This window comes from Aplysia californica, unplaced genomic scaffold, assembly GCF_000002075.1.
Source record: "Aplysia californica isolate F4 #8 unplaced genomic scaffold, AplCal3.0 scaffold00606, whole genome shotgun sequence".
In the NCBI taxonomy this organism is placed as follows: Eukaryota; Metazoa; Mollusca; class Gastropoda; order Aplysiida; family Aplysiidae; genus Aplysia; species Aplysia californica.
The window spans coordinates 36,737-60,471 of record NW_004797876.1 but is presented as its reverse complement, the minus strand read 5'-3'; the positions used below and the strand labels follow the sequence as shown (position 1 = coordinate 60,471).

General features: G+C 41.1%; 1 protein-coding gene across 1 annotated transcript; it reads left to right on the top strand.

Moving 5' to 3' along the window:
• The first annotated feature begins 46 nt into the window (after positions 1–46).
• Positions 47–23,322, top strand: LOC118478489 (putative uncharacterized protein DDB_G0274535). The gene is made up of 2 exons (XM_035972187.1): positions 47–140; positions 22,160–23,322. The coding sequence occupies exon 2, from the start codon at positions 22,264–22,266 to the stop codon at positions 23,320–23,322; it is 1,059 nt and encodes a 352-aa protein (XP_035828080.1). The 5' UTR covers positions 47–140; positions 22,160–22,263.
• Positions 23,323–23,735: the final 413 nt, after the last annotated feature.

Below are 23,735 nucleotides of genomic sequence, written 5' to 3'. Positions count from 1 at the left end.
CCTCCCTCCCTCCCTCCCTCCTCGTCCCCCCCTCCCTCCCCTTTCCTCCGTCCGTCCATCCCTCCCTCTGTGACATCCCAAGCTTTTTCCGCGGACGTTTGTTGAGTGAAGTGGTGACGGCGATTTGTACGTTGTTGAGGGTATGTCCTTGTGTCTTCCCACAGTTTTGTGTGTTCGAAATTCCACCGGTTATAATACTATCGTCAGTGGCTAAGCTTCTCTGTGTGATTGGTGGAGTACGTGTGCCATATGTGAGGCAGCGTGGTGGAATCAGGCTCTCGTCAATTTTTGGGCAAGTAGAGTTTTTGGTATAATCTTAAAACTTGTTCACTTGTCTTTTTTTAATGAAAAAATATCCATTTATCTTGGATACAAGTCGAGATATTTGCGAAAAAAGTGGTGTGGGTCATCTGTTTTTAGAGGTAAAATTATGTGAAAATGGCAGCCAAAGATTAGTTATTTCCTTAGCTTAAGAGTCCGTTGTAACTGAAAATTTATATTTTTTGTGCCTTTAATTTTTCAGAAAAATCCACACAGAAATCTGTTCTGTGATGGGCAGGAAAGGTGTTGAGCCAAAAAACAAAAATTTGATAAAAATTCACAAACCTGCGGAAAAATGCAAGTTTCTTCACTTTGATTATTTTGACAAGAGCCTGATTTCACCACGCTGCCTCACATATTACCTTCCTTTGTGTGAGTGGTCGGTGAGCAGTTAGTTCCGTTTGATAGTTCAAAAGTAAGTAAAGTAACAAGTTGTTGGAACATTCCGTTTTGTGCTTTAAAAAGTTTTCATAGAACATTCCGCTCTGTGCTTAAGTTAATTCGTTTTCACATTGCGTGACCCTAGTGCTTTCTTGTCGCATTTCCATTTTTTTTAAACATTGAAAATGTGACTTTTTCTTAATATCACTCTTTGATAATGTTATGAACTGTTTTCACTGTTACTAAAAATGGATGGAGATACGACAAGAAAGCATTGAGGTCGCGATTGGCTTTCTCTTTTGTGGGTGTTTGGGGGACGTTTAGTTGTGGTTTAATTGCTTCTTCTTTCATATCATCAAACGTCTATCGTCATTATCTCTCCTCCGTCTTTTCTTTGTGTGTTACTCTCTAGTGACACTTCTAATCTTCGGCACTTCTGTGACCTGTTTGGGATGCAGATGCTGTAAAACTCTCACTACAACCAAACTAAGCTCTACTTTTTTATTTTAAAAAAGATATTTTAGAGTTCTTTTTTATTATTCTCAAAGCGCCTCCTTGTGGGTGGTTGGTGGGTGCGCTGGTGCGGTATGTTCCTTCTTTCCTATCAAATACCTATCGTCCTGATCTCTACTTCTCCTTTGTGTTTGTTACTCTCTTGTAACACCTCTAATCTTCGGCACTTATATAACCTTATTGACTTGCAAGTGCCGTAAAACTCTTACTAAAACAAAAAAACAAAACAAAAAAGCAAAACAAAACAAAAGCGCCCCCTGGGCAGTGTTGGGAAATGTAAGGAGCTGACTGCATTGACCATGTAAGGCAGGACAATTGGGAACTAGGCGGGTGACACCTTTTCTTTAACTCTTTAGGGGCGTATCAGACACATTTGTCCGGCAAGAAACAGATCAAGGGCAATAATGTGGCTCATTCTGAACCTACATACACAAACCAAAAGCACAAGGCTGTACATTTCGTAGTTAACATGTTGTTTTTAAAAAACGTTTTAAGGCTCGGAAAAAAGAAAATATGTTGGGGAAATGTGTTAGGACAACGACGTTAAGCTGCTTCAAACGTTCGAAAGACCAGAATGTTCGTCCTCAATGATTTAACGGAAAGACGGGGCTGCTGGATAATCTAATGTTCCCGCGAGGGAACTGAACCCAGGTCTTCTGAGTGTGGGGCTTGAACGTTTTGCTCTCGACGAGCAGCGGTTGGGTCTCATTTCAATTTTGGGAAACCTGTCTAAAAAAACCTGTATAAAACTAGGTTTTATCTGAATATGTTATAGTGTGAATAATCATATCAGTTCACACAAAAAGGGCAAATCAACCCCCCCAAAAAAATTACATTAATTAATTAACGTTTTCTCATACTGAAAACAAAGAATCGGTGGCGTTGTTCTTTTATTTCTGATGGAGCTTCTATTTTGTCCAGGTGAACTTTAGAGAGTAATCAAATTTCAAGGTAAAAAAAGGAAAGAAAAGAAAAGGTAGCTGTCATTGTCTTTGTTTTCTTGACGGTAATGGACGTTTTTGTGAATTTTTTTTTTGGTAAGTGTTTTACGGCGCTTGCATACGGTCATATGAGCGGCAGGACATATTAAACATTTTCAGTTGGCAGGAAATTTTAAATTTTGCCCGGGTGGAGGCCGAAGCCCACTCTTATCTATTTTAGACCAACAAAGGATCTTTGATGTGCGCAACTTGCACTCGGGACCTCCGAGATCTTTTTGCTCTTGTCCGAGAAGGCTAGGTGGAGATCTTTCCTACCAGAAGATCAAAGGTGTGGCTGAAAGACAGCAGTAAGAAGGGGCCAGGGAGAAGGAGAAGAAAGGCTGCAGAAAGAGTTAGGAACCTAGAGGAGGGGGGCAAAGGAGGTGAGGGGTGGGGGCAGAAAGTGGAAATGAAAGCAGACGACAGAACATTGTTAGAGAGCAGTTTGGGTGAGTAAGATCATGATGGACGCGACCAGCACTGTGGGCCAGTTAGATGGGCGTGTTCACGGACGCTCACAGAATGGAAGAAAGTCTGGACAATGCCAAATGGACAACTGGTTGCTTTTAAGGACCAGCAGGCTAACCCAGATTTCGAGGGTATCCAGAAATCTTGACCTACACCAAAAGTGGACATTGCCCTACCAAAAGGAGAAGTTTCATTTCATTGGTATGCATATTTGTTCGGTTATAGAGAAAACTCTCCTTGACTTTCAAAGAAACTGAACAAGGGGCAAATACTATACCTTCGATTTTCTCAAAAGAGCATTTTTCGGGATAGCCCCGAGGTGCGTAAAAGCGACCAACTTGTCGACATCATTGCACAGACACTAAGTGGCGAATTGCCCTGATATTTTGCTTGTGCCTCTGAATTAAAACAACAACAACAAAAATCCCCCCCCCCCCAAAAAAAAAATTAATAAAAAAATAAATAAATAAAAAAAAATAAAAGAATAAAAAAATAAAAAAATTAATGAATAAATAAATAAAAAAATCGATTTTCGTGCACATGCGACAAATACAAAGAGGTGTTTTCTATACAATCATTAGTATATAATTACAGTCTGAGCAGGGATTACTTCATTAGAACATGAACGGTAGTTGAGTGTTAGTTTTTTTCTTCGTTTGTTTAAATATATTCGTTTTTTTAAAAACTGGCTGCATGTGCTATAAGATTGAGTTGTTTTCCGTCCAATGGTTAGTGGATGACAGTGGGCTTTTTAGATTGACAAATTGTGATATACAATGAGTAAATTTTCTTTCATACCTTCAAAGTCTTTGAGATCGCATGTCTTTCACTTTCAATTTGCTGTCGGTTTTTGGTTTCAATAATAATCATTGTTAGATGACATAATTTACAAAAACAAACAAACAACAAAAACAGCAAACCCCCCCCCCCCCCTCCAAACAAACAAACAAAACAGCTTTCCCTTAAAACTGCTGTACTATTTCTCAAGAGAAGCTGATTGAGTCCGTCTCTTTTTATTCTGAAACAAATCCCGAAAAAAGGGACATGACATGTATGTGCGTATGAGGGGGGGGGGGGGGTAGCATGGTTTTAGCGTGGCACCGTTCTTGCTATAAAAAAAATGTGCGATGTTGAATTTAACGAGCAATTAATTATTAAAGATTACATATAGACAGCACCTCTTTATGTATGCACAGAAATCGTGATTTTTTAAAAGGTGTTTTAGAATTTTGAAGCGCATGCAAAAAACAGAGACATTCGCCGCTTAGATTCATTGTAATGAGGTCTTCAAGTTGTCCATTTGATGTTGCGCGGACTATAGTCATTTCAGTAGATTGTACTCGTCCAAGCTTTCCTTCGTTTTGTGAGGAGGGTGGGATGGGGGTGGGGGTGGGTGAGTTGACCCACTGTCTAGAACGCTTCACAACTTATGTGGATTTTTAACCGTATCCGTACGTCGTGTTTTACTATCGTATCCATACGACGTGGGGAACTCTGTGCCACCACTTTCCAAAGAGGAAATTTACTCGTTAACCCGATCCGTACGCTTTGCATAGCAGTCTGTCAAACTGATTTTTTGAAGAAATACTGAAAGTTTCAAAGAGATCTTCGTACTAGAAGTATACTAAAACGTGAAGAATACAACCCCAGGGGTACAAAATGACCCCAGGGCGTATGGATAGGGTTAACAAACCTAGTGCGAAAGAACGTACTTCTAGGTCAGGGTAACCGATCTTTCCCATAATTCGTAGACACGTTTGAAGCAAAATATCTCAGCAACCACTTGTGCGATTTTAACCATATTTTTAGCCATAGTTTTGTGTCCCCACTACATGATGAAAATTCAAATTAGTTAGCTAATTAATGACTGGTTATTCAATTACTCTTTATCATTTGTGCTTCACATGTAGTGCTTACAGTGTCTTTTAGTTTAGTTTAGTTTTAGTTTTAGTAAGGTTTTACGTCGCTCGCAACTGCATAAGGTTTTGTTTTTGTTTTTTGTTTTTTTCTCTTTCTTTTTTTATATTTTTTTAAAATTTAAATGACGGATTAAATATCCATCCTCAAGACAAAGTAATAGTTAGATAATTTTCCCTTTACAGTGTCTATAATCCAAACACGAAAAGACGTGCGCGTTCAAGGGCGCACCCAAAAAAAAAGAAAATAATTTTGCAAGAAGTTAATAGTACAAATTATAAGCATTGACCTACTGTACCTTTCTTCCGTCAGAGAGTCAACATGGGTTGATGACCGCTCTTGGTTGGATCACCTGAAGTCCTTCCTTCTCCCAATACTCGTCCAACATACGTTTTACATGCGTCTCACACCTCCGTCATTAAACTTTGTCCACTCGAGATAACTCTGTTATCTGTTTGACATCTTTCAATTTAAAGGTTGTATTTTGAGATGCAACGGAGCCTTTAATCTTCACCCAGGCGAGTTCAGTTGGATTTAGATGGGAGTGATAGGGTGGCAACCGTAAGCAAATGTGATCGTGCTGTTCCACAATTTAATTCTATCAACTTGAAATCTTTTGGCTTTTCTGCCTCCTTTAACGAGCAAAAGGAGCTCGGGTTTAAGCTGAGACGGTGGAGATGGCTCGTATATGCTGTCTTTGTCGAGGCAATCTTTTATTTCCTCGTTCCTGCGTGCACTTGTTGAAATTCTGTCCTCTTATTCCACTACTCACTACGTTGTGATATGACGCATTATCCATCACGTGCAAGATAATTTTTCCAGTGCAGATAATGTTATCTTAATAACCCAACTTCATAATATGCTGTCATTCATTTCCTTGCGATAATCTCTGTTGCCACTGGAATTTGACTTGAAAATTTGTTCTGCGTTTTCAAGTAAACCATTTTCACTGCTTTCACAGTGTGCAGTTTATCAGTCTCTCTCCTTTTCCAGCTGGAACTTGTCTTTTAATATCTTCATCCTTTGATCGCCATTTTTTGGAGCACTTGGTGAGCGTTTATAAAAGTTTCGTCTAAGAAGAAGACCTCATATCCTTTCTCATGGACGTCTTTTAACTGTCTCAAGTACTTACTTTTTAAAACAACAGTATGATTTCTGTCGCACAGTAACTTTTTTCGGAAAACAGGCACATAGACACAGTCCCCTTCCAGCTGTCACCCCTTCTATCTCATCCATACATCTCCAAGGACACAAAGAGATAGTTTAATACTTCAATATCTAGATCTATACCAGCACTATGTTGCCAGTGTCAGATCTGGACATGAAGTAGAATCAATGAAAACAAAATAATTGCATGCAAGATGAAATGTTTACGCAAAATCCTTAACATCAAAAAAAAAAAAAAAAAAAAAGAATGAAGAGAAATGAAGAAGTAAGAGCGACTATTGGCCCTGAGTCCTGCCTGCATTACTTAGAAAGACAGAGAATAACATGGTTTGGCCACCTGTTGCTACGCACGTCACCTAGCCAGCCAGCCTCGAGAGCCTATACCACAGAGCACTCACGCTATAAAGTGAGAGGAAGGCCACGCAAAAGGTGGATTGAGGGAGTCCCGGAAACCCTGACTGAGAAAGTATAATATCTCAACAGAAACTGAAAGAGCCGGGGAGCTGGCCTACCGTAGAAAACTCCTCAATGCTTTACGGCAACAGAGGATGGAAAAGTAAAGTTATTGGGTTGTGGGGCTGTTGGTGCTGTTGTTGTTGCTGGTGCTGTTGCTGGTGCTGTTGTTGTTGCTGGTGCTGTTGCTGGTGCTGCTGGTGCTGCTGGTGCTGTTGTTGTTGCTGGTGCTGTTGCTGGTGCTGCTGTTGCTGCTGGTGCTGTTGTTGTTGCTGGTGCTGTTGCTGGTGCTGCTGATGGTGCTGGTGCTGTTGTTATTGCTGTTGTTGTTGTTGTTTTTACCTCTTGTTCTTTTACCAAATCTGTTTTTTAAAAAATGTATTGTACAGAGAGATTGGGAGTGTGTGTGTGTGTGTGTGTGTGTGTGTGTGTGTGTGTGTGTGTGTGTGTGTGTGTGTGTGTGTGTGTGACTGTGTGTATGTGCGTGTGTGAGGGGCGGGGGGGATTTGTAAAAGTGTGCGGTCGCAGCCTAGTCTCACCTGCCCCCCCCCCCCCCTCCGGTTACCCTACTTCGTGAGCGAAAAAAGAAAACAGGTCTAGACATCAAAAATACAAAGTGCTATACCTACTGATATACACCTATATTATTATTATCATCATTATTTATTGTTTTTGTTATTATTATTATTATTATTATTATCATTATTGTTATTATTATTATTATTATTATTATTATTTTTTAAAAATAAATTATTATTATTATTATTTATTTTAAAAAAATATTATTATTATTATTATTATTATTATTATTATTATTATTATTATTATTATTGTTGTTGTTGTTGTTATTATTATTATTAATTATAATAATAGTAATAATAATAATAATAATAATTATTATTATTATTATTATTATTATCATTACTATTATTATCATTACTATTATTATTATTGTTATTACTATTATTATTATTATTATTATTATTATTATTATTATTATTATTATTATTATAAAGTAATCAACCAAGTAATGACTGCTTTTCTGTATCTGTTTCTCTCTGTCTCTGTATCTCTCTCTCTCTCTCTCTCTCTCTCTCTCTCTCTCTCTCTCTCTCTCTCTCGTTATCTCTCTCTATCTTTCTCCACATTTCCCGCCATCCGAATCTCTCTTTCTCCTCCTGCTACCCTCCCACCTCCACCCACACCACTTCTGTCTCTCTCGGTGTTTATAATGATGTTTTAATGTAGAACAGCACTAGGGTCAACAAACCGTCCTTGTGGAGTTAGTAATAAATAAGTGGGGCAGCGTAGTGAAATCAGGCGCTTGTCAAATTAATGAAATTTTTCTGCCAGTTTGACAGTTTTTATCAAATTTTTATAATTGTTTTTTGGCTTACGTCATTGTTGTCCAATTAAGAACACATTTTTTGGTTTCATAGAAAAACGTTGATTAAAGGCACCAAAAAAAACTAACAAGCTATAGAAATAACAAAACTTTAGCGGGCCATTTTCTCGCTAATTCCACCTTTGAAACCAGGTGACTCTACCTTCTTCAATCTCAAATATCTTCACTTCTATTCAAGATATATGGGCATTTTCTTTCTTCGATAGCAAGACAACTAAACAAGCTTTAAGATGATACCAATAACTCCACATGGCCAAAAACTGACAAGCGCCTGATTCCACCACGTCGTGACACATATATGTGTATGTGTTTGGAACGCCCGTTGAACGGTCTATCAGCTCCGGCGCCTCAATGTCTCCTACACGTCAGTTATGAATTAATAACCTCTGATCTTGTGTCGATAAATTTGAGAGACATTGTGGTGAAATCAGGCGCTCGTCAAAATTATGAAATGTAAGAAATCAGTATTTTTGGGCCAGTTTGGAGATACTTTTCGAATTTTTCTTTTTTTAACTCAACACCTTGTATTTCCATTGGAAAACATTCTTATGTGTTTGAATTTATGGAAAAACGTTGATTAAAGGCACGAAAAATATAAATCTGCAGTTTCCAAAAACTCTTATGCTACGAAAGTCACCAAACTTTGGTGACAATTTTCTCGCTAATTTTACTTCTGTGAACCAGGTGACCCCACCTCCCTCAATCGCAAATATCTCGACTTCTATTCAAGATACATGGATGTTTTTTTCCCCATCAAATTAAATGCAAGACAAATGAACAACTTTTAAGGTGATACACAAAACTCCATGTACCCCGAAATAGACGTGCGCCTCATTCCGCCGTGTCGTGACGCATTGACGTTTCACAATTTTCTTCATTTCGTTTATCGTTGTTTGTGAAAAATACATCAACGTTGTTTTTCCCCCATTATAAGAGGGTTTTGTTTTCTCTGTCCAAATATTACGTTGTCACTGTATAACTATGTTTACACAGCAGTTGTGTCTTGGTGCAGTGGAATCAGGCGCTCGTCAGTGTTTGGGCCATTACAATTATTTGTATGTATCATCTTAAAACCTATCCATTTACCTTGTTTTTGATGAAAACCCCCCCAAACCCATTTATCTTGACTGGAAGTCGAGATTTTTGCGAGTGTAAGAGGTGGGAGTCAAATGGTGTCAGAGGTAAAAATAAGAGAGAAAATGGCCACCAAACTTTAGTGACTTCTAAAGCTTGAGTGTTCTAAGAAACTGCAAATGTAAATAATCTGTGTGCCTTTGATCAAAGTTTTGCTCTCAACTCCACACAAAAATGTGTTTTAAGTGGACATAAAAGGTGTTGTGCACCCCCCCCTTCCCAACCCGGAAAAATAATTACAAGTAAAAATCGAAAAAAAATATCCTGAGCTCAAAACTGCTTTGAAAGATCTGGAGCTTCAGAACTGTCACAAATATCTGGCCTCCTGCCATCACTAATGAGTTTTTTCGATGCGTTCAGCTTTTTTATTTTTGCATTTTGTTTTCTGTGTAAGCAGAGAGATGACAGCGTCCATTTTGCTCATCGTGTGCGCTCCTTGTTATAGAAATTGCACCAATTGCAGACTATTAACTTGCTAAAAACATTCTCATCATAAAACACTTTCAAGTTTTGCACAAATTTTCTCCCCCTTTTGCGTGAAGAAACCGAATTACTGCTCTAATCTCTTCTTTTGACGAAATTTTGTCTAGTGGTTGCCATCGTTGTTAAGATGGTGTAAAAGGATTGAGTTAATTTTGCGCATTTTAATGGTGCATCCGCATCGAGAAATTCGCCGTTACACTAACACCGTTTTACAAAACTGAAAACAAAAATCTTGTAGTTACTGAAATATAGCCTTTCCAACTAAGGTCTCTAACAGCCCTCGTACTTCAAGTGTCAACATCACCCTCCCCCCCGGGCGGTGCTACTGACTGAAGTGTCTTTTGGCCATTCCCAAAGGGTTGACATTAAAAATGTTCTTACGTACAGTAGAATTGTAAATGAACTGATTCATCAAGGTCATGCTCATAACTGTGCCTGAACTACAACAGGGAACTGATGCTTCTTCTTTCTTGATCCTTACTATCGTAATTTTCCCACTACTTCTTTTGTATGTGTGCCATACTCTTGTGACACGTTTTTTCCATGGTGCCCTGATACTGATAGTCGAAGCAGACTTTGTGCTGTTGAAGCTAGAGAGGTGAGCAGAGTAAGCCCGACTCCCTGTATGTAAGAACTTCTCTGTTGACATCCACCCCTTACCGCTCATATGACCTTATGCAGTTGAGAGCGCCGTGAAACCTCTACTAAAACTAAAACGAAACTAAATGTCACGATAACAGAGGTTGTCACTTTCTCGAGGTCGTCGGTCTTTTAGTTTTCGTTATCAACTTTGGAGTCTCAGTCAACTTGAATCACTCAGAGTAGTCCTTTCTAATTTCTTTCTTGCCCGATCCCTTCACCTATCATTATATTCAAGCACCATGTTTCCCACCTATTTTTTCCGTGCGTTTTTATACCATTGACTCCGCTTGTGATGAACTCGCTTGAGATGATCTTTGATTAAGCTGATCCTTTTCTTGTGTCCCAGCACTTCTTTATCTTTATAGGTCCCAACGGTTAAGTTGAACTTGGGATGTCTTGATCTTGTTTTCACTCTCCCGACGACCTAAACTTATCCACAATCGATACTATTTATTATCCCTTGCCATTTATATGAGATTGATGCTATCTGATTAATAGAAAAAAGTACGAATGATAGTGTCCCATAGTGTATTACGTGCATACTTAGTATGAAAAGTAACTGGTTCAGATAGAGATTCCAGGATTATAGATGTAAGTCATTGGTCTGAGAGCAATACTGATTTAAGATATATATATATATATATATATATAATATAATGAAGGTGATTAGTGATGATGTGGTGTTGCGTTTCAGTAATGTTAGCGTTCGTGCTATCTTCCTCTGCTCCTATGAGTCACGAGGGACGTAGGCACCCTTTATCTCGGACTCGCAACCGTAAGGTCATGGGTTCGAATCCCGTCAAGGGCCCGACGTTGTGTCCTTGGGAAAGGCACTTTACACGAATTTTCCTCACTTAACCCAGGTGAGAATGGGTACCCGGCTATAGACAGCGAAAGATCTTGTCAGTTTGTTAGTGTTTGAGCGCTTAATCGGCTGCTCGCACTGTATGCTTCCCGGGAAGCTGAGAATGTTTCGGAGTGTACTATGGTCTGCTGGGGTACTAATATAGTGTAAAGCGCATAGAGCCTGCTGTTGAGCGGGGACATGCGCTATACAAATGCTATCTATTATTCTTCTTATTATTTATCCCGTCCCTATTAGAACCATCTTGACGGTCACCGTGAAGGTCCGTGGGTACAGTCTCTGCTGAGGTGACATTGTTAGTGTTAGCCTATTCTATCGGGCTAAGACAAGTGTTGAGAGAAGCTAGGTGGGAAGACAGTTTAGTGGCAGGTATGTTGGTGTATTCGTAAGCGGGTTGAAGGTAACAAGTTGACAAACAGATTATGAACTTTAAAAATGCAGCAATCTACGACCTCATCATTTGCCCCGGTTATTCTTTTCGCGTCTTATTAAACTTGCGGAGATTCTGACACATGATCCTAGAACCCGAGTCGAGAGGGCACAATATATCCGTAGTCGATTCTTAAAATGCAACATCTACCGGCGTCTGGGGTGTAGCGTTTAGACGCTTCGCTATAGCACGCAGGAGAGGTCAGTTCGATTCCCCAGTGGGGAGAATTTTTATCAAGTATCTTGGACTAACTGTGATGCTGTTGAATCCCTCTCAGCCTACGTTGGCCCTGACAGACAGGATCAGAAGCCCGCCTCCTAAATGATCTAAATTGTGTCGCTCGGGGTGTGGAACCAGACTGAAGTATTTTTTTTTTTTAAAGTACAATCTCTATGTGCGTTTTTCAAGTGATCCACCCTCTTCAAGCTTCCCTCGTTTACCGAGTAAGTGGATGGTTTATTTCAGGTGATGTTATGTCCCTCGTTTACCGAGTAAGTGGATGGTTTACTTCAGGTGATGTTATGTCCCTCGTTTACCGAGTAAGTGGATGGTTTACTTCAGGTGATGTTATGTCCCTCGTTTACCGAGTAAGTGGATGATTCGCAACGTGACTTTCTGTTCTGTTAACATTGTGCAGGAGACAAAAAGAAAGCGGCAGAAGACAAGTCGATAAATTGTTATACCGAGTGACTGGATGGTTTGTCGTTTACCGAGTAAGTGGGTGGTTTACTTCACGAGACTTTATGTACTTGGAATATTGTGAAGGAGACAAAGAAGGCGGCAGGAGACAAGTCGATAAATCAGGACGGCAGTCAGGGAAAATCTGTCAGCAGACAAGGCAGGAAGAAAGCGACAACGAGCCTACAATCCAATCAAGCCGTCTTGCTCTCAATCTCCTGGAAATCATATATTGATCAACTTCAAAGCCCCGCTCCGCTGGGCAAGTCTTACACCGGAATTTGTTGGCGAGGAAGAAAAATGAGCTGGGCACGTGAGTCGGCGGGATCTTCACGCCCTCAGAGACTGACACTCTCCGGGTGGGGGGAGGGGGGGGGGAGGGCGGCCGTGTCAGAATAGCTAGAGAGATTCGAATGACCCACCACGATTACTGCCTTGCTCTTTTTGATTGATGGAGTAGGTGTTTTACGGCACTATCGACTCTTCAATTTTGGTCATAGCCTTGCTGTGTTATCCTGGTGATTTATTAAGAGTGGGATGGAAAGAAAGAGAGGCGTGGATGGGGGTTGTGGGAACGGAAAAATGGGTGGGTGAGGCGAACAAAAAAGCGAAATAGTATGGTTTCACACTCTTTTCAACAAGGAAAGGCTTTACCAGAGGTAGGACGAGGACTCTCATGGCATAGAGGTTAAGGTTTTTGCCTCTCATTCAAAGGTCCCGGGTTCGAATCCGGGTAGAGACGGGAAAACATTCTTCTCTATAATTGTTTCCTTTCACCTCCTTTCCTACTCTCAAGCAATGTTCTGTCTCTGTTTTCGTCTCCGCTTTCTGCCCCCACTCCCTCACCTCCTTTGCCCCCTCCACTGGGCTCCAGACTCTTTCTGCAGCCTTTCATTGGCTCCTTCTTACTGCTGTCTTTCAGCCACACCTCTGATTTTCTGGTAGGAAAGATCTACACCTGACCTTCTCGAACAAGAGCGAAATATTTGAGAGGTCCCGTATGCAAGTTGTGCACGTTAAAGATCCCTTGGTGGTCTAAAATCGATAAGAGTAGGCTTCGGCCGTCCCACGGGCAAAATTCGAAATTTCCTACCAACTGAAAATGTTTAATGTGTCCCGTGCGCTCATATGACCGTTGCGAGCGCCGAAAAGGACTTATCAAAAGAAAAAAAAAGAAAAAAAAAGAGGCAGGACCTCTCAATGGGATTACCATCTCCGCCAGGACGGGACCCAACAGACGAAGAGTTTCGGAAACTCTCCAGAACTTTCTAGGTTCAGAACACCCGCTGTCTATCCTCTTTGACAGAAGTCTGCAAGCTACTAGGCACACCTCAAGCGGAAATGAAACTTTTCAATGCTCAAAATGTGGCAAACTTTTCTCTGCTAGAATTGGTTTCGTTGGCCAGAGCAGAAGCCACAAGTCATCTTAACTTTTATTTTTTTCTTTTTGTTCATGGAACATTCTCATTCTTCTTCTTCTTCTTCTTCTTCTTCTTCTTCTTCTTCTTCTTCTTCTTCCTCTTCCTCTTCTTCTTCTTCTTCTTCTTCTTCTTCTTCTTCTTCTTCTTCTTCTTCTTCTTCTTCTTCTTCTTCTTCTTCTTCTTCTTCTTCTTCTTCTTCTTCTTCTTCTTCTTCTTCTTCTTCTTCTTCTTCTTCTTCTTCTTCTTCTTCTTCTTCTTCTTCTTCTTCTTCTTCTTCTTCTTCTTCTTCTTCTTCTTCTTCTTCTTCTTCTTCTCCATCATTGCTATTATTGTTATTATTGTTATTATTATTATTATAATAATTATAATAATAGTAGTAGTAGTAGTAGTAGTAGTAGTAGTAGTAGTAGTAGTAGTAGTAGTAGTAGTAGTAGTAGTAGTAGTAGTAGTAGTAGTAGTAGTAGTAGAAGTAGTAGTAGTTGTAGTAGTAGTGTTTTCATCATTATTGTTATTATTATTATTATTATTACTATTATTATTATTATTATGTTGTTGTTGTTGTTGCTGTGAATAACCTTGGTTCGATTCCGCAACAAGACATTCATGAACTTAGATCGTTTCTTGGGGCATTTTTCTTCTGTGTTTTTTAGAGGAAGAATTTTCGGTCTGTCCACCCAGTTGCTTTGGTTATATCGCAGATGAACGGTAAATTATATAGAAACTTCCACTCTGCTGTGTAAAGAAAATAAGAGGACCCATTTAAATGGCAATCACTTGGTCATCTTTAGACCAATTTCAATGGAACTTTGAAAAAATGAAATTCAACCAGGGGTACATTACATTGTCAAAATGAAACATATCAACGACCATATTCAGAAAAAAAATCAAGTCTTTAAAATTTCAACAAAAATGGAGCGAAATGCAAAACTTGCAACTTCTTTAAAATAAACCATATTGATCTATTTCTAATAGTAACTATTTGTTCATAGAAGAACAGATTTAAACACAAAAGTATATGCCAAATGAACCGAGGGAGGGGATGGCAACTTAAATCTCCAAGGATTGACCAGTTATCTCCCCACACGTTCTAATATGCCTCTGAACATTTTCAATAACCCGATGGCATGTTCCTGGTTCCATTCTTTAGACGTCCAGCTCAATATTGAGTTTCAACTGTTCGATCGTTTGCAGCTTGTTTCCGTAGACTCTGTCTGTCAAAAAACCCAAAAGGTAATACTTTAAAGGGATCAGGTTTGCGGGAATGTGGTGACCATTCATTTCTAATCTTTCGCCCTGTAAGGTGTCCCCCCCCCCCCCCCCCACAAATTTCTTAAACCACACAAGGCTTACTTTAGACAATTGGGGTGTGGCGCCATCCCACTGGAATCAGGCATCTACAACATAACACCTTCTGTTTCTCAAACTCCTCCAATTTTCTCAGCACAGTGAGATGTCCATCTGATGTAACTGTGGTGGTTTTACTGTCCTTGTCCTGGTGTCAGAACAGGCCAATCACGCCCTTGTAGCTGCTCGTTTGTTAGAAGTAAAATTTTGCTTTTTCCCCTTTGTTCTCCTGTGTTGAAGATTTCATTCTCCTGTGTTGATGATTTCATTCTCCTGTGTTGAAGATTTCATTCTCCTGTGTTGGTGATTTCTCCTGTGTTGATGATTTCATTCTCCTGTGTTAATGATTTCTCCTGTGTTGATGATTTCTCCTGTGTTGATGATTTCATTCTCCTGTGTTGGTGATTTCATTCTCCTGTGTTGGTGATTTCATTCTCTTATGTTAGTGATTTAATTCTCCTGTGTTGGTGATTTCATTCTCCTGTGTTGGTGATTTCATTCTTTTGTGTTGATGATTTCATTCTCCTGTGTTGATGATTTCATTCTCCTGTGTTGATGATTTCATTCTCCTGTGTTGATGGTTTCATTCTCCTGTGTTGATGGTTTCATTCTCCTGTGTTGATGGTTTCATTCTCCTGTGTTGATGATTTCATTCTCGTGTGTTGATGATTTCATTCTCCTGTGTTGATGATTTCATTCTCCTGTGTTGATGATTTCATTCTCCTGTGTTGATGGTTTCATTCTCCTGTGTTGATGTTTTCATTCTCCTGTGTTGATGATTTCATTCTCGTGTGTTGATGATTTCATTCTCCTGTGTTGATGATTTCATTCTCCTGTGTTGATGATTTCATTCTCCTGTGTTGATGATTTCATTCTCCTATGTTGATGCTTTCATTCTCCTGTGTTGATGATTTTACCTTGATGATGGTTTCTCTTTATTTCCTTTCACCGTTTGAAATATTTTTTTCCCTGTTTTATTTCTACTGCTGGAAAGGGATTGTAGAGGAATGGGGACGGGGTGGTGAGAGGGGGAGATTTGTGGATGAGGTGAGGGGGAAATGGTTGAAAAGGGGGGGGGGGAGGCGGATGATTAGAAGTTTTGGAAATGTACCAGAATCATTGCAAATATAGCTATTTTCTTAAGTCTTGACGGAAAAACGTAGTTATGGAATAGAAATAAATAAGTAAATAAAAAAAATAAATTAAGAAAAAAAAAAGATGACTTCAATATTTCTTAGGTTTAGCAAAAAGCTGTCGGGAATTCCCCACCGCTAAATGTCGAGTGCCAGAGGCTGTGTGTTCTGTCCCACTCAATCAGTCTACAAGGGGGTTCTGAAATACCGAGGAATTATGTAGGTCGGCGAGCGAATCATGTGGGGTGTGGCAGTTGTCTAACCCTGAGGATGAGTCCAGTCGTGAATGACGCACTGAATTTCTTCGCTCAGTTGATCAGATGAGCTAAGCTCCCCCCCCCCCCCCCAGAAAAATAAATTTATTTTTAATTACAAATTCGTTGATGGATCAATAATATATGCAATTTCGGTAGAATGCGCTCGATAAATATTTTATCAAAACTTAAAATCTAAATGTTGAAAAAAAGCAAGACAATGTGCATACAGTAGACCAAAAAAAAAAAGAAAAAAAAGAACGTTTGTCTAAGTCATAACAACCTTTGCTCTCTGGGCTTAGAATAATATATGTGAACATCTTTCCAGCCGACCTTTTGATGCTGGCTTTTAATTAAATTTTACCGTAACGAAAATATTTATGATTTATAAATTAAAAGCTGTTCATAGAATATGTAGCCACATAGTCTTGAATTGTACTACACTTGATCATGCTTTGTCATACTTCGGTGAGAAAATCTGATTTTAAAAATGATATATCTTTTTTTGGTAAGAGTTTTACGGCACTCACAACTGTATCAGGTCCTATCAGCGAGCCGGACACATTAAACATTTTCAGTTGGTAGGAAATTTTGAATTTCGACAGGACGGTGGCCAAAGCCTACTCTAATCGATGTCAGACCACCAAGGGATCTTTAACGTGCGCAACTTATCTGATTGAGGAAAGAAAGGATTTCAGCGGGCGCACGGCTTTCTCCTAAACCACGGACGGCCCCACGGCAGTCCAATGTCTCCGGCCCGCTGTGCTTCCGTCACTGGCTCAGTGAATGTCTTGCTTTCTAGCCCCATCGGACGAATGTTTCAGCTAGCACTCTAGACAAAATAGTTTTCAAGTTGATACGATTTGCGCACTCAACGTTGATGACATTCTGGACGGCTCGAAAGTTCGAGAAGTGTCGAGGGCGGTGTGAAACGTTAAAATCTTTTTGATGTTCACATCAAAGAAAATGATATGGATTATCAAAGACAGAGACCTGTCTTGGGAAGGTGACTCTTTTCCACAAATATATGTCTTCATTGAACGTGTTCGTCCCTTTCTGAAACATCCAGAAAACGCAGTCAGTGCTAAGGACACATCGGCCTTCCAAACAAAGTTCCTTTTAATTTAGTTTTAGTAAGGTTTTACGACGCTCGCAACTGCATAAGGTCATTATATGAGCGCCTAGGGGTGGATGTCAACAGAAAAGTCCGAAACGGGGAATCGGGCTTACTCTGTTCACCTCTCTAGCCTCAACAGCACTAAGTCTGCTTCGATTATCAAGGCACCCTGAAAATAGCAGTACACAAGAGAATGACAAACATACAAAAGAAGTAGAGTCAGAAAAGACGATAGTAAGGATGAAGAAAGCATTGATAAATCAGCCCATTTATAATTCTACTCTACATAAGAACATGTTATTATCCTCTCTTTAGGAATGGCCTAAAGACACTTCAGTCAGTAGCACTGCCCTAGGCGGGGTGGGGGGTGGGGGTAACTAACAAAGCTCCGTGGAAAGGTTCTCTAGTAGCACAAGCCCTGCTGAAAGCGGTCATGAATGATTTCTTTGGAAATGACGAAGAGCCTGGGGGATCACCAGAATCCTCAAACCTGCGGGAAAATGTTTCTTCTCTTTTGTTATTTTGACAAAAGCCTGGTTTTATTACGCTGCCTCACTTAATATGGCTCTCCACCAAGTTCTGGGTTACTTGGGAATTGATGTCGGTAAAATGCCTGAGAGCCTTTGAGTTCAGTAGTGAAAGGCGGAATCGAACATCGCCCAACGAGCTCCCGCTTCTCAGAAAAATCCACCCAAAAATGTATTCTTAAATGGGTGTAAAAGGTGTTGAGTAAAAATACCCCCCCCCCCAAAAAAAAAAAAAATTCTACAAAAATCCACAAACCTGCGGGAAAATGCCAGTTTCTTCACTTTTATTATTTTGACAAGAACCCGATTCACCAGAAAATTGATACAAATTGTTCATTTCTTATCAGATATTCTTTGTCCCACCCTGCAGTAATGGATGCTATTAGACATATCAAATATTGAAATAACATAATAATATGAAATTCTTGATTTGAGGTTAGAATTAATTAACTGACTGTCCAAATCTATCTAATCTGTACTATATAAATGTGAGGTGTGCTGACAAAATGAGTTACTTCTCGCTGTCCAAGAATGGAGATATGGGCTGAAAATTGACGCTGTGGTCAGATTTATAGATTTCTAATTGATGCCATTTTGTTCAAGTCTACAATGTCTTTTATTCTTACATACTTACAAATTGTACAAATTTCACCTATAAAGTTGATGTATCAAGTTCCATAAGGCTAAAATCGGAAAAGTAACTCATTTTGTCAGCGTAGCTCACAAATAATAATCTATTCTGATTTGGCTGGTAGTAGATCTTAACTCCATACCCTGGCCAAGTAACTCCTATAACGTTTTTTAAAATAACACTTTGCAGCTGTGCTCGTCTTGTCTCATCATCCCCCTTCTCTCTCGTTCTCTCTCTCTCTCTCTCGCCCTCTCTCTCTCTCTCTCTCTCTCTCTCTCTCTCTCTCTCTCTCTTTTCGGTCTCTCTCTCCCTATCTCTCTCATTTTCTCTCCCTCTCTCTCCATCCTCCTCTCTCTCTTTTTTCTATCTCTCTATCTCTTTATCACTCTCTCTCTTTCTCTCACGTTCTTTCCACTCTTCTCTCTCTCTTCTCTCTCTGCTCTGTCTCCGTCTCTTTCTCTCTCCATCTCTCTCTCTCTCTGTCTCTGTCTCTGTCTGTCTGTCTGTCTGTCTGTCTCTCTCTCTCTCTCTCTCTCTCTCTCTCTCTCTCTCTCTCTCTCACACACACACACACACACACACACACACATTCTTCCCTTCCCTTGTATTTGTCCCCCTGCATTCTTCACCGTTGTCTCCCCAACAGTAGTAAGCCTTCCCTGTCTCTTCTCCCTTCATCAAGTAAAAGCGCTCACGCCCTGCAGTCAGCCCCAGAAACTCAGATAGACCGCTTCTCATGCCAGACAGAATTGCTTATGAAAAAAACAAAACAAAACGCCAGGGCAAAAACATGAAGAAAAACAAAACAAAGGTCAGTTTAAACTTTGAACGCAGGGTTTTCCCTATTGGGTGTGATTGATTGCTGGACGATTCCGCCGACACATGGGACATAACTGAGCAGGTGATTTGATGGCTCCACTGGTGGGCATTTCTTCGCTCTCCCTGGATAAAAATTACTGTCTGAGTCTGTCTGTCTTACCTTTTCCTGAATTAAAACTACTGTCTGAGTCTGTCTGTCTTACCTTTCCCTGAACTAGAATCACTGCCTCTGTCTGTCTGTCATACCTTTTCCGAAACTAGAATTACTGTCTCTATCTGTCTGTCTGTCTTACCTTTCCTTGAATTAGAATTACTGTCTATCTGTCTGTCTGTCTTATCTTTTCCTTTACTAGAATCACTCTCTGTGTCTGTCTTACCTTTCTCAGAACTAAAATTATTGTCTACCAATACCATTCAACAAATGTATGTCCCCTCTGCGTTTTACAAGGCTTGGATCTCTCCTATCTGGTTGCCTTTCTATAGACTATCTTTGATGGTCTCTCATTTACATTTTCAAGAGCAGTTTGGTGAGCATGACGTCATAAATTAGTGAGTATATGTTTTAGTTTTAGTAAAGTTGTACGGCGCTCACAACTGCTTAATAAGGTCTTATGAGCGCCAAGGGGTGGATGTCAACAGAGAAGTCTAAACTGGGAATCAGGCTTACTCTGCTCACGTCTCTAGCCTCAACAGCACAAAGTCTGCTTTGACTTACAAAGGCACCCCGCAAATAGCAGTTCACAAAAGAGTGACAAACATACAAAAGAAGTAGAGGATAAATGACGATAATAAGAATGAGGAAATAAAAAGCAGCAGTTCCCCCTATGTTGTTCCGGCACAGTATGAACATGACATTGATAAATCAGCCCATTTACAATTCTACTGTGCACAAGAACAAGTTCATACCCGCCCCCCCTTTTTGGGAATGGCTAAGCAAACTTCAGTCAGTAGCACTGCCCTGAGGGGGTGGAGGTGGGGGGAGAGGCGGGTAGAGATAATTCATCTTTGTCTGCCATCGGCCCATGGTTACAGATGTGTTGTCACAAATGGTGGTTTTTCTCAACGTTCGTCTTCACCTGAGAATTGCAGGACTTCCCGCAGCAACGCCAATCAGTTGTGACCACTAGCCCTTCTGTCCACACTGAATTGGAAGTTTTCTAGTTTTCTTTTACAATGCCACCACTGCCCATCTGAGTAGTAAAACACTCTAGCCTTGTGTCAGCCACCGTGATAAAGGGAGCAATGGTACTACTACTGCTAATACACATTCCTTCTGTTGTCTGTTTTCACTTACCACTCATCTGGAGAATGGGGTTATTTGTGGCTAACTCACAGTACTCTTATACAGGGTGCCCATTACGGATGGATTGGGCCTTTTGCCCGACTCGGTCGTCTGAAACTGAAAACAAACACGTTTTTTTTTCTGAGGCGACCGAGCCAGGCGATTGGCCCGATCAGCCGATCCCATCCGTAGTGGGCACCCCGTATTAGGGTTCAATGAAAGGAAGAAATCCTAAAACAATGTTCATGAAAGACGTAAAAATGTTACAGAGTTGAAAAGCAGTTTTTTTTGTATATGGTACGAACACACCTCACCCACTTTGTCAATTGACTCAACTGGAAAGTAATTTCCGTGAAACAGAAATTTTCTGTAAATAGTACGGAGTTATTCTGTCGAGGGAACTGTTACTAAAGATCGTACATAACAAGATAGCTCACTCCTCTCTTTTGTGACCTAACTGTGTTGCAAGTGTCGTGACACTCTCGCGGAAAAACCCCCCTCTCTTTGAGCCAATTAAAAAAGTGTCCTCAAAATTTCTGAGGCGCCCTCTTCGAAAAAGTGCGGACTTTGCTATCAGAGTTACCCTACTTGTGTGCGGACTTCCGCGAACACTTTTTTTGGCTGAGTGAACTATCTTGTTACGTAAGATCTTTGCTGTAACTTTAGGATAGAATCGGCAATCTAATTGTGTCGATACCGCCAACAAGTGTGCGGCTCGGATGTTCTTCCCATTCACCTTTCGTTATTACGGGTCAATCCAATGTCCGATCATGTTGGGTCGGTCCCACCCACTGTTGTTTACCCAAGTTGACCACCCGGTAACAATTAATTTTCAGCTGCTGGAAAGGGAAGCGTGTGATTCGTCATAACCCATAAGCCCCGCCCACAACTCATACACAAATCGTAAGTGAGGTGACCGGTCACTGTTTACCCAGTCTTTAAAACAATGGACGTGAACAAGAATTGGTGACAGAAGTCGCTCGTTCTCCGAGGTGGTGGCGACCCATTTGTTTTTTTTTTCTGTCTTCTTTTCTCACATTTCATTTTGTTTTACCCTTGCCCCCCACTGTCTTCCTCATTTGATACACTCTGTGGAATCTAACACTTATTAAAGTCATCGTCATCATCACACCTTTCACCCCTTGCAGGGTATAGGCCATATGTGAGGTGTGCTGATAAAATGAGTTACTTCTCGCTGTCCAAGAATGGAGATATGGGCTGAAAATTGACGCTGTGGTCAGATTTATAGATTTCTAATTGATGCCATTTTGTTCAAGTCTACAATGTCTTTTATTCTTACATACTTACAAATTGTACAAATTTCACCTATAAAGTTGATGTATCAAGTTCATAAGGCTAAAATCGGAAAAGTAACTCATTTTGTCAGCGTAGCTCACATATACAAGCTCCTTAAATTTATCTCTGAGCTTCATCTCTCCCATGTCCCTTTCCACACATCTCCTCCATAATTCCCGTGGCCTACCCCTGTGTCGTGTTGCCTGTGAGTTCTACTGAAGCGACTGTTATTGATGTTTCCAATGGGCTTTCTGACGGCGTGTCCCATCCAACCTTATTTTCTTTGTCCTTTTACTTCTTCTATATATCCTTTTGTCCTGTTCTTTCCCGCAGCTCTTCATTTCTTATTCTATCCTGCCCCTTAATTGTTAGGATACTCCTCATACATCTGTTTGATGAAAGTCTGGACTTATTCAGCATCTCATTACAGTAGTCACCTCTTAATACAATAGACGCCTGTAGTATTGATTGACTAATGATTTTTTCTCCTGTTTACAGGTCCTGTATTGCCTCATCGCCCTTACAACGTTCAACGGATATCGGTCCATAGAATTAAGACAGGATCAGAGTTCTTTTTTCCCCTCCGGACACCGCCACACGTAATGACGCACGCTAGGCGCTGTATCTCTCTCGGTGGACAGAGAGGAAAACGTGCGTCTGGTCGACCAAAGGTACAAACGAATTTTGACGAACTTTCAGAGGACGTGGAGCATCAACTCGAGGTGGACAAATTCCGTCCTAGGACCAAGATCAGAAACAGGCTCTTTGTTTGTGTGGGAAGTAACAACAGCAACAACAACAACAACAACTACAACAACAACAACAGCAGCAGCAAACCGGGTGTGATGTCCGTAGCCAGTGCACCGGGCAATATGTTCTCGTGCATCCTGGGGGTTCTCCTGGTTCTCCTGGGTGTCACCTCCCTGATCACATCTTCACTGGCCACCAATCTAGCCGTGACGACAGCCACAGCAGATGGCAACAGCAGTAGCAGCAGCAGCAGCAGTAGCAACAATAATGATAATGGTTTGAAACCGTACAAACCCTCTCCGTTCTCCTCCTCCTTGGCCACAGCAAACAGCGAGGACCACTTAGAGCACTACACACTGACAGACAACGAGCCCGGAGACCCGCCCTTCTCAGGCCGTCGCCGACACCACCGGGGAGGGAAAACGCCCAAAGTGAACATAGCAGACGTCGGGAACGGGGGCGGGGGCGGGGCTCACCTCGGGAACAGCGGGGGCGGGAACAGCAAGCTCGGTCAGGTGACGAACGAGGAGCTGACGGAGCAGCAGGAGTCTGCCGGGGACTCCGAGCTACTCGTGTGGCTCAACGAGTCGGAGCACAAGCGCAACAAGCTCAAAGTCGCCTTCAACTTCTCCTGGCCTCTCCGCGAGTCTGCCAGCGTGGTGGACGGGCAGCTGGTGCTGGGAGCTCTGCACATGATCCATGAGAGGTCCGAGGAGTACATGTGTGGCAAGGTCATGGACCAGGGAGGCATCCAGGCGCTGGAGGCCATGTTGTTCACGCTCGATCACGTCAACGGGAAGTACGACCGAATGCTCATACCCGGCGTGCGGATAGGAGTCCTGGCGAAGGATGATTGCGATACGGACATTTTCGGCTTGGAGCAGGCTTTGGATTTCATTCGGGGTGAGTAGAGCCTTGCAGTTCTTGTGTCCATTCTGTCTGGGCAGAGTTCCCCAATCAGCTGCAGAATGTAAACCCTCCAACAAACACTCTGTTCCATCAGCTGTTTGCTGTATTCAGATTGTGTCTGTCCGCTCTCTGAGGTCGTCTTGACATCTTCTTTCTTTCTGGTCTCCCTTTTGATCATCTTTCGGCTAAAACAGCACCTGGACATGAACAGCTGGTGCCTCTAAATAAATTATTGATGGTCAAGGTCAGGGTTGATCTTTCACTTGTACTTGGTCTCCACTCGTTACATCTTCCAGACCCCCCCCCCTCCCCCACCAAGGCAGTGCCACTGACTGAAGTGTCTTTAGGCGTTCCCAAGGGGGGGGATATTTACATTTTCTTATGCACAGTAGAATTGTAAGTGGGCTGATTTATC

Coding starts and splice junctions, on each gene's coding strand:
- LOC118478489 (XM_035972187.1), top strand. CDS start 22,264: ATGACGCACGCTAGGCGCTGTATCTCTCTCGGTGGACAGAGAGGAAAA.